This window comes from Eschrichtius robustus, chromosome 5, assembly GCF_028021215.1.
Source record: "Eschrichtius robustus isolate mEscRob2 chromosome 5, mEscRob2.pri, whole genome shotgun sequence".
NCBI lineage: Eukaryota > Metazoa > Chordata > Mammalia > Artiodactyla > Eschrichtiidae > Eschrichtius > Eschrichtius robustus.
In genome coordinates, this window is record NC_090828.1 from 47,674,587 (window position 1) to 47,686,688 (window position 12,102).

Genomic DNA, 12,102 nt, shown 5'->3' on the forward strand with positions numbered 1-12,102 from the left:
AACTACTTTTTTTTAGGAGTAGGGGAATAAGATACAAACTACTATGTATAAAATAAATAAGCTAGGGCTTCCCTGGTGGCGCAGTGGTTGAGAATCTGCCTGCTAATGCAGGGGACACGGGTTCGAGCCCTGGTCTGGGAAGATCCCACATGCCGCGGAGCGACTGGGCCCGTGAGCCACGACTACTGAGCCTGCGCGACTACTGAGCCTGCGCGTCTGGAGCCTGTGGCCCGCAACGGGAGGGGCCGCGATAGTGAGAGGCCCGCGCACCGCGATGAAGAGGGGCCCCCGCTTGCCACAGCTAGAGAAAGCCCTCGCACAGAAACGAAGACCCAACACAGCCAAAAATAAATAAATAAATTAAAAAAAAACAAACAAAAAACTCCATCCCACACCACAGTCTTTAAAAAATCAATCAATCAATCAATCAATCAATCAATCAATCAATAAGCTATAAGGATATACCGTACAGCACGGTGAATATTGCCAATATTTTATAGTAACTATAAATGGAGTATGATCTTTAAAAACTGTGAATCACTATGTTATACACCCAAAACGTATATAATATTGTAAATCAACTATACCTTAATTTTTTAAAAAAAATCATCTTACTACAAAACAAACAAATCACACTCCAAAATCATCTTTTAAATTTCACTAATTCAACAATGTTTCAAAGCCCAGATTATTCTGTCAATTTAGGGAAAAATCAGTTTTCAGCCATTATGCAAACCTTGGTTAAACCCTACAAATTTTGTGGAGTCACTAGATGAAGGGGTCTAAAAATCCAAGTGGGCAGCTAGTAGTTTGAAGCAAGATATAATATTTCAATCACTATACAGGCATGTAAAATAAGACACTAGGTTTTCCTTTTTACATCCTAGTTGTGGTTTTCTTTACATATTACATCAAGAAAATCAGCAGGAAAAAGAAAATGAAGACAAATCATACAAAAGGACACAACTAGAAATGTAATAAAGTTTATGTTTAGAAGTTAACAAAAACAAAACAAAGAAGACAAGCAAAAGTAAAAGGCTTGAAAGAAAATTAACAGAGAGGATGTTTGGGCACTAAGTTTCACAAATCCATGAAATAAGAAAATTTTAGACTGAGGTTTCCTTTTGTTCCTTCAGACCCAGTAATGCACAAATACCATTCAAAAATCAAAGCACTAAGTAAGCTTACCATCTTGGATTGAATTTTCTGCTAAATTAAACTGTTCATCACAGAACCCTACATTATCCCTTAATTGTTTAAAAGGCATGTCTACAATATTTTGGAGATATCCATATGATAATATTCATTATTTCATGTAACTTGCATAATTCTACCAAAAATAATGATTAAGAAAATTAATAGAATGGGTACTGAAAGTGTTACTTTCTCTGTAATGTTCACATCAAATCTACTTAGCATGGCAAGGAACCAAGATCTACCCACTGAGCTCTAGATCCTTTTATTTTTAATACAATGCTCTTATGTGTGTTAGGCTTGATGGTGAATTTATTTGATTGGACTGCTGGTTTAGAATATCTTTTTAAAGTTCATTTAGATCCTCCCTCAGTTTACTTCCAGCTTCATTTCTCAACATGCTCTCAACTCCCTCACATTACACATAAACATCTTATAGATAGATGCATATATGCAGGTCACATGGAATTATTGATTTTCCTTCATAAACATCTTTTACTAATCTATGCATATATTGTTTCCTCTGCCTGGAACCCTCTTCCACATCTGGTGAATTCTACCTCATCTTTTATTAGCTACCTAAAATATCACCAACCGATCTGGGAAGCTTTCCTCAAAGGCCCCAAGCAGAGTTAGATACTTTCCAGGTATGCCTCATTTATTTTGGTATAAATCTATTTGTGTCTACTGCTCAGAGTTAAAGTGAAGTAAATTTAGATTGGTCTTCCAAACATATTTTTGAAATCTTCCTTCCTCTCCCTCTACCCAAAATCATGCCCTGCAGTAAGAAGAAAAGCACACTGAAAGTATTCATCTTTCCTCCTTAAGAGCTAAGAAACTGTTACACTATCCTAACACCAAAATCCAGACTTTCTTCCTTAGATACTACTACATGTCTTAATGCATGTGACGAGCCACAGTAAAATGGCCTAATAAATTATACACCATCTAATATCTAGGTATATCTGTGGTAAACAGAACATAAAATTGGTCCATGAATTATTGAACAGTAACAGATACACACTGGATTTGTAAAGGATGTTTTCTGACTATTATCTTTTTTTCCAACCCAAAAGAGAAAAAGGTACTCTCTTACTACTATTCTTTTTCTTCTTTTGAAGGACCCTAAGTTTTAGTTCTCTAAACAGGCTCTAACCCATCATTTCTTAGCTGTGCCAGTTAAGATAGACTTTCTCTGACTTTCATAGGCATATTGCTTAGACTCAGTCAGATACTACCATAAAAACTTTGAATCTCTAGCAAGTGATGCAGAGAGCCAGGGATGGGTAAGAAATTATTCCCATGGTGTTGCCCCATAGTCAGTAAGAGCAATTCCAATAGCAATAAAACCCTACACTACTGGTTCCTCTGTTAGCTTCTCTTGCCCATTTTTCAGAAAACTATCAAGTTACCAATATCCTGCCAATAAATTCCTATTCAGCAAAATTTAGCCAAAGTGAATTTTTATTGCTTTGCACGAAGAACCCAACACCTGCATGCAATAAACACACATATACAACCTACCATATGCCAGGCACTTCTCCATACACTAGCACACAATGGTGGGCAGAAACACATCTGTTCCCTCTCTGGAGAGTTTACAGTCTAATCAGGAAAACAAACACATCATAAGATAACCAGAAAAAAAAAAAGAAAAGAAAAGAAAAGAAAACAAGTATAAATTTCAGCTAAATGAAGAAAAAGAGCTGTACTTAGTGCACTGACAGCCTGTATAGCAGAACCTGAGCTAAAAGGAAGAAGAAGGAAATGGGAAAGGACATTGATAATATACTATTTAACACCAAGCATTTATAGTATCTCCAAAAAGTACCTTACTGTAAAAAATTTTATAGTGATCCTGGAGCTAGCTGAAGTTTGTTCTTTTCACAGGAAGGGATAAAGTCATTATTCTGTTTTTTCTAAAGAGAAATAGCCCAAGAAACAAATGAGCCTAGAGCAGTACTTCGAACAGTTACAAACTTCGAATGTTGATGCAACAACTATCAGGAGGGCTTCTCGGGGCTCAACTAAACTTTCAGACTCACAAAACTACCAAAGGCTACACACAGCACCCGTCTATTTAGAGGCTATAGGACAGAACCAGGCATAACCTCCCTGATGAGAGTCCTTACACGAACTTCCCTGTGCAGCAGTACACACAGCTGTCCAGAGCTCTTCTCTTTGCCTCATCAGGAGACAGCTCAGATGTGAAAAAACAAGATCTGGTGGGTACAGCAGCTACCCATGCTTCAACGCCTCCTGCCCCATAGGAATGGTATCTCTTGTAATGACCCCATAGCCAGAGCTTTCAGAGTTCCCGCAAAGGACATGCCAGTTTTAAGAGTTACTGCACTCAGGGAACTCCAAAGCTATGGCTTCCCCATCAGGTATTTATAGTCTATTTACAGTTTCTCCCAGTCTAAATGCGCTATACCAACCAGGGGCTTATTCTTAGCATAAGCAATGATACCTAGTCACTTAGCCACTCAGGACCCGGTAAAACAGAACAAGAAACTTAACAGAAGATCGAGTTGGCATACAGAATAGGAAAGGGTTTTAATAGCCCTCTTCCAAAAGCTGACTACTGATAATTTTACTCAACTTTAATATCCCTACGTGTATTATTCAATTAGGCTACATTACGCTATAGTAACAAGCATCCCCAATACCCATTAGTCAAAAATAACAAAGGATTATTTTATACACATACATTGTGGGTCAGTAAGAGTCTAACTTTCATGTCTTCCTCACTCAGGGACCCAGGCTGAGGGAGGTTCTATTATTTACACTATCACTACTCACTATGGCATCTGGTAAGAGAAGAAGCAGAACAATGCCCCAACTCCTAAACACCTCCACCCATAAATGACACATTTCTGCTCATGTTTCATTGGCTAGCAAAAGTCACAGGGGCTTACCTAAATTCGAGGTTATTCCCAGAAATATGATACTAATGAATAGTTGCAATATCTACCATATCACGTAAGAGCTAATTTAAATAAAATAATTTTATAAATTTTACTTCCCAAATATTAAAAACATGAGGATGGAGCCCTTTTAAGCACTAAAGTCTCTTCTGGACTCAGAAACACAATAAAGTGGAGAAAATAAACTAACTAGTTGAAACTTTTCATGATCACCCTGGGAATGTAGTACAGCTGTGGAAAGGTAGGTAATTTTCCCAAGGTAACACTGGAAGAATGGCAGAGGCTGGATTTGAACCCAGGCCTGTGTGACTCCATGGCCTATTTCCTTTTCATGACACAACAACGTATAGCAAATATGGATGGAGTGAATGAAGAAAGAAGAGTTAAAGGGTAAGCTCCACAAGAGTATCAAGAAGGTTAGGAGGCAGGGAACTCTATTCAATATCCTGTGACAAACCATAATGGAAAAGATATGAAAAAGAATACATACATATGTATAACTGGGTCACTTTGCTGAACAGAAGAAATTAACACAATACTGTAAATCAACTATACTTCAATAAAATTTTTTTTTAAAAGGTTAGGAGGAATAAGGGGACAAGATATCAATAGTTTCAGACAGGCAAAGAGTGGAGACATTAAACAAGGAAGGAATGGAGAGTGAGGTGAATTGTAAGAGAGAGGTTCAATAAGATGAGGGATCAAGCGTCCACTGAAGTAGGCTGCCACCAGCGATTTCAGTTCGGGCCGCTGCTGGGCTGGGCTTAGGGAGCTGCCAGACTGAAATGGCTGAGCATGGGAGGTGATGAAGAGAGGCACCGTGTTCAATACCCTGCTTGTGAAGAAAAGGAGAAAGGAAAATGGCTAAAAGAAGACACATGCTCAAGGGAAAGCTGTTTTGGTTAGCTTTTCAGGTAGGAAAAATTTAACCATGTTTGAAAGTTTAAAAAAAAAAAAGAAAGAAGGGAGCAGGGGAAAAGCAGGAACATAGAGTTAAATGAGAAGGTTCCTGAGAAGGGAGAAGTAATAAAAATATAAAACAGCTTATACTAAGTGAGCCATGATAGTGTGCCAGTCCCTACGCTAAGCACTTTACATGTCTTAACACATGTAAATCACCTCATTCCATTTAACGCATTCCTGTGGAGCAGGGTTGATGAGGACACCATGTCAGTCAGGGAGAGGGTAGTAACCTGTTAGTAACTTGTGCAAGTTAAACAGCTGTAAACGACAGAGCTGGGGCTTGAGTCCCAGGCAGTTTGCCTTCAGAAACCGCATTTATCCACTCAGCTACTGTCTCCCAACACAAGACAGGGGTGAGGGAGAGAAAGAGGGAAAAGCCACTATCTCCCTCGAGATAACGGAGAAGATAAAAGGCATCAGTGGGGCAGAGATGTTTATGTGTTTGGGTTCAGATGGGACAGAGGTGTAAGAAAAGTTCAGGTGGATTCTGTAAGTTGTAAGCATTTCTTCCACAGTCAAGACACAGTCTAATGGTGTTGTGTCCAGATATATGTACATGTTCATGACTAGATTATTGAAAACTATATTCTCCTCTTTTAAATTCAAACACTATTTGGATAAAAATTCCAATGTAAAAAATGCAGTCAGTTTGTATATTCTTTTCATAAGAGGAGTCTCAGAGGTTATACAAAATGATTAGAGAAATATCATAAGCAAGGACAAAAAGAGAATAGAACAAAAAACCCGTATTTGTAAACATATAACGAAAGGACTTTCGTTATACCCACACTATAGAAAAAGCTCTTATGATTCATGCATCCATCTATTCAATTTATTGGGTACCACTTGTGCCAGGCACCGGGCATTGTTCTAGGCCCTGGGATTTCAGCAGTGAACAAAACAGATAAAAACTATCCCGGTGGAATACATATCCTAATTGAAAGAAAGAGGCATTAACTAAAAATAAGTAACTTCTATAGCAATGTGAGTACTAAGGAAAAAATAAAGCTGAGAAGTGGATGGAAGCACAAAGTGGGAAAGGGGGAACTGGAATTGTAAATAAGCTGGTCAGAGCATTACTAAGAAGATGGCATTTGAGCAATTCCCACAGGGGGTGGTGGAGGAGCACCCATTGTACACTGGGGGAATCAATGCTCCAGGCAATGGAAACAGTCCAGGGGAAGGCGAGGTGGGAATGTGCCTACTGTTTACAAGCCACGGCAAAGAGGTCCAGTGAGGCTGGAAGAGCATGAAGGAGGGGAGAACACTAGAAGATGAAGGTAAAGACAGAAATGGTGGGCTGGAACACTCAGTCCTCTCGGCTACTGCGGGACAGATGGGGAGATATTAGTGGAATCTGAACGGAAGTGTCATAATCTGAATATTTTAAAAGAATCACTCTGGCTGCTCTAGAGAACAAACAGCAGGGGGTACCCAGGGCAGAATCGGGGCGAACTGCGAGGGGGGTGCCGGCTCTCTTCCCTCTGCCCCTCCAGGTCTCCTCTCCACCGTCCCCCACCCTGCTCTTTGCCCAGGACGCTGACCAGTGTGAACTCACGGGCAGCCGGGCCCGCTGGCTCCCAGCCAGTGGAGAGCACGCACAGAGGTGAAAGGGAGGAAGGTGAGTGAGGCCAGGGTTTTATTCCCGTGTTCCTTCCAGTCACCTTGGGCCGGCTACTGTCCTCTGACAAAAGCCACAGTTCCCTCACGTGGCTCTCCCCACTGCCTGGATTCTGGTAACTGCTCCCTTCCCTTTCTCCCTTCAGGCTTAGAGGCCAAATTTTAACTAGTGCCCACTTACTCTGTAAATAGTCCCCTTACTAAAAGCTCTGCAAACTATCCCAATTTAAGTGTGCCATCTCTTTCCTTTACTAATTCAGGAGCCCAGGGCAACAGTCCAGCTGAAAGACAGTGGTGGCTTGAACTAGGATGTTAGCAGCAGAAGGACAAAGAAGCAGTTAGACTCTGACTTGCTGAGATTTTATGTCAAGCATGACTCCAAATTTTGGCCTAAGTAACCAAAAGGATGGAGTGCCATCAACTGAGATTCATTTTTTTTAATCCACTAATCAACAGAAAATATGTGCAAATATATTAAAAGTGGCTCAGAGGAAAAGGAATACTATGGCTTACAAACAAATGCAAAGATGATTAGTCTTACTGTTAATTAAAGGAATACAAATTAATATAATATAAAATATTATAATAATACAACATTACATATATAAATTATACATATATAATACATAGAATAATGATATGATATATAATATAAAATTGACAAAGATAAAAAATATGGTGATAAATGGTATTGGCATGGATGTCAGAAAACACTGGAGGGGTGTAAACTTCTGTGAAAAATAATTTGCAATTTCTATCAAAACAGTACATATACTTTTTTTTTCATTGAAGTATAGCTGATTTACAATGTTGTGCCTATCTCTACTATACAGCAAAGTGACTCAGTTCTACACATGTAGACATTCCTTTCCTTATATTCTTTCCCATTATGGTTTATCACAGGATAACGAATACAGTTCCCTGTGTTATACAGTAGGACCTTGTTGTTTATCCATCCTATATATAACAGTTTACATCTGCTAATCCCAGACTCCCAGTCCTTCCCTCTCCCAGCCCCCTCCCCCTTGGCAACCACAAGTCTGTTCTCTATGTCTATGAGTCTGTTTCTGTTTTGTAGATAGGTTCATTTGTGCCATATTTTAAATCCCACATAAAAGTGATATCATATAGTATTGGTCTTTCTCTTTCTGACTTACTTCACTTAGTATCATAATCTCTAGTTGCATCCATGTTGCTGCAAATGTTATTACTTCATTCTTTTTCATGGCTGAGTAGTATTCCATTGTATATATGTACCACATCTTCTTTATCCATTCATCTGTTGATGGACATTTAGGTTGCTTCCATGTTTTGCCTATTGAGAATAGTACTGCTATGAACATAGGAGTGTGTGTATCTTTTTGATTTAAAGTTTTGTCCAGGTATATGCCCAGGAATGGGATTGCTGGATCATACGGTAATTCTATTTTTAGTTTTCTGAGGAACCTCCACACTGCTTTCCATAGTGGCTGCACCAACTTACATTCCCACCAACAGTGTAGGAGGGTTCCCTTTTCTCCACACCCTCTCCAGCATTTGTTATTTGTAGACTTTTTAATGATGGCCAATCTGACCAGTGTGAGGTGGTACCTCATTGTAGTTTTGATCTGCATTTCTCTAATAATTAGTAATGTTGAGCATCTTTTCATGTGCCTACTGGCTATCTGTATATCTTCTCTGGAGAAATGTCTATTAAGGTCTTCTGTCCATTTTTCAACTGGGTTGTTTGTTTTTTTGTTGTTGAGTGGAATGAGCTGTTTGTATATTTTGGAGATTAGGCCCTTGTCATCACATCATTTGCAAATATTTTCTCCCATTCCGTAGGTTGTCTTTTTGGTTTTTTTTATGGTTTCCTTTGCTATGCAAAAGCTTGTAAGTTTGATTAGGTCCCATTTGTTTATTTTTGTTTTTATTTATATTGCCTTGGGAGACTGACCTAAGAAAACACTGGTACGATTTATGTCAGAGAATGTTTTGCCTATGCTCTCTTCTAGGGGTTTTATGGTGTCATGTCTTATGTTTAAGTCTTTAAGCCATTTTGAGTTTATTTTTGTGCATGGTTTGAGGGTGTGTTTTAACTTCATTGATTTACATGCAGCTGTCCAACTTTCCCAGCACCACTTGCTGAAGAGACTGTCTTTTTCCCATTTTATATTCTTACCGCCTCTGTCGAAGATTAATTGACCATAGGTGTGTGGGTTTATTTCTGGGCTCTCTATTCTGTTCCATTGATCCATATGTCTGTTTTTGTACCAATACCACATTGTTTTGATTACTGTAGCTTTGTAGTATTAAAACAATACATATACTTTGATCTAAAAATCCTGCTAGGACTTTATCCTACAGACATACTCACACACTTGCACAAATACCTGTGTATAAGATTTTCACTATAGCAGTGTTTAAAATTACAAAAAAACAGAAACAATCTAAATGTCTATCAACAGGAAACATGAGTTAAATAATTTAGGCTATATATACTATAAAACAGAATACTATCAGTGGTTTGCAAAGAATGAGTTAAATCTATATATGTCTACGAGAGATTATATTGGGCAGGGAGGGGTGGGGGTTGAGTCAGGTACCTAATAGTAATATTTAGTATATTCCTATTTGCGAGTTTTTTTTTTAAGGATGTACAGATATATAGGAATAAGAAAATTCTAGGCAGATCAAAGAAACTATTTAAAGTGATTGCCTCTAAGCAGGCTAATGGGAACAAGTCCTATTTTTTCACTGTCTACCCTCTTGGACTGTCTGAAAGTTTTTCAATAAAAATAATACTAAAGCCAGATTTCAAAAAAGACCAGTAATAAATTATCTGGCACTGCACAAAACCTGTGGTGCTGAATACAGAAATATATCGGAACAGTTCAACATTTTTTTTTATTAGTGTTCACATGTTGTTAGAAGATATAAATGCCCTGACCTATAATATCCTGAATCACAGGTATATTTCTCTATTTGTGGTAAAATTGAGCCTATTTACATACTCCTGGGGTTTTCCAAATGCCAGCCATATATGCAAAAAACAACAAAGTTTAATGTAGATAGTTTCAAATGGAAAAAAGCAAACATGTGACCCAATCTCTATGAAGGACTGGCTTAACGACACTCATTTTGGTACTGGTCATGATATCAAATGTAACAGTCCACATCATGATTTCTGTTTCACTGGTATTGTAATTCCCAGAACGAATATATTTTAGAACTAGCAGGAAATAACAATATGGAAAAAAATATTAATTTTCTTCAGGCTTATCTTAAAATATTCTGTCAAAGCCAGCAAATCAAAACTGGTAAAAAATTTTGCAGAACTACTGTACCAGAAGAATGTCACACTATTTCTTTGAGGAGTCTAAACTTTCACAAATGTAGATAAATATATCAATACAAATGTGTACAGGATTACGTATATTTTATTTTACTGATGTAAATGTAAAACTTATTTCTTATTTCTCATCTTCCTTATGCTATTTTCCTCCTTACCACCACAATCTGACACTGGAATTTGTCCCTGTTAGATAAAACTTTAATGTTATCAGAACCATAACATATTATTTTCCCAATAAATTTTGGATAAGAATTTTTTTTTTAAGTCAACCAAATCCACTTGAATACAAAATATTCCTCAACTGGTTTTGAAAGCACAACCCAAGACTTTAGATTATTTCACGATTAAGGAGTCAGTGAGTCAATTTTGCTGACAAGAGAAAGGACAAAAGCCTTTCTCAGAAGAGGTGCAAAAACATTTTAACAGATTTTCCCCAGGCTTCTGCAGATTGACATTATCAGGGAAGTTGAAGACATCCAAAGCAGTGTGGAAACACAATATATTTTTAAGGCTTTTATATGCCACGAAATTGTACAAAAAATCATATAATAAGTCATTTGTCTTTATATAACTTTCCCTGGGGATCTGAAGTGCTTATACATATTATTTCACTAAATTGTTACATTTAAGCTAAAGCAAGTACTTTCAAAAATTAAATCATATTTTGAAACATATCAAATGGGGAGGGACTTCCCTGGTGGCACAGTGGTTAAGAATCTGCCTGCCATTGCAGGGGACACGGGTTCGAGCCCTGGTCTGGGAAGATCCCACATGCTGTGGAGCCACTAAGCCCGTGCACCACAACTACTGAGCCTGTGTTCTAGAGCCCGTGAGCCACAACTACTGAGCCTGTGCTCTAGAGCCCGTGAGCCACAACTACTGAGCCTGTGCTCTAGAGCCCGTGAGCCACAACTACTGAGCCTGTGCTTTACAGCCCGTGAGCACAACTACTGAGCCCGCGTGCCACAACTACTGAAGCCCACAAGCCTAGAGCCTGTGCTCCACAACAAGAGAAGCCACTGCAATGAGAAGCCCGCGCACCACACCACAACAAAGACCCAACACAGCCAAAAATAAATAAATAAATAAATAAATTTATTTAAAAAATAAAATTCTATTCAAACAGGGAGAGGCAAAGGTAGGGGGAAAATATCAAATAACAGAAATTAAGAAAAGGGACCACTGCATCAACATTTACCTGTTGCATCAAATTCAATTGGCTGGCACCCACGGTGAGAAGACCAGTCACACTTGAGGACCTGCCCTCCTTCCACGATCCCAGGCTGGGTAGTGTTTGCTTTGGGAGCTCCCACCAGAAGAAACATCCTGCTAAAATACAAAAGGCAAGACAAGACTTTAAGTGGCACAAAGCATAAACAATATCTTATGATTTAGGAAGAGCAATCATTCTCTTGATTTTATCCACAAATATTCTTTAAAAACCACTCACTGAGAGCATAATCCACCTTCATTATTCATCTGGTGCTCTTTTACATACATACATTATTCAATATAGTTTACTCATCCTAGTAACACATTATAAGGCAACTTCAGGGTTACATGTCATTTAAAAATTTATGCTGGCCAAACTGTACACTTTGAATAGGTACAGTTTATTATAGGTCAATTATAGCTCAATTAATTTGTTAAAAATGTATGCTGGCTAGAGACAGGGACATTTGTCTTGATTTTTGGTTTTTTGGTGTGTGATTTACTGTACACTTTCTATATCCTGAATATTGAACAAAGAAATAAATGATTCTAAAGTATGGTAACTTTAAATATTATCATTTTTCCATTGGGAAAACTTATCTTGTTTTAAAACTACATACTTCAATTTTTTTTTTAATAGTGACTAACGAAATGTCTTTTTTCACTGGATAAATCTAATCAATTCCTGGTCAAAGAATAGAAGCACTATTCAATTTCTTAACAGGATAAAATTATCAAAAGACAAAATAATCAGGAGTCAAATTTTTAAGTAAAAGAGATCTTTTCTTTAGTTGTTTCTATTCATTCAGAAAAAAAATATGGATTGAGTGTCTCCTCTACTAAGGCACAGAT

At 38.0% G+C, this 12,102-nt stretch overlaps 1 protein-coding gene across 2 annotated transcripts in view; it reads right to left on the minus strand.

Moving 5' to 3' along the window:
• Positions 1-12,102, minus strand: part of ITGAV (integrin subunit alpha V) — an 88,670-nt gene that overhangs the window by 66,349 nt on the left and 10,219 nt on the right. Inside the window, exon 2 of one of the 2 annotated variants that reach the window (XM_068544817.1) lies at positions 11,237-11,367. In XM_068544817.1, coding sequence (XP_068400918.1) covers positions 11,237-11,367 — 131 coding nt within the window. The remainder of the gene's footprint in view (positions 1-11,236; positions 11,368-12,102) is intronic. The other variant, XM_068544816.1, reaches the window with a different exon arrangement.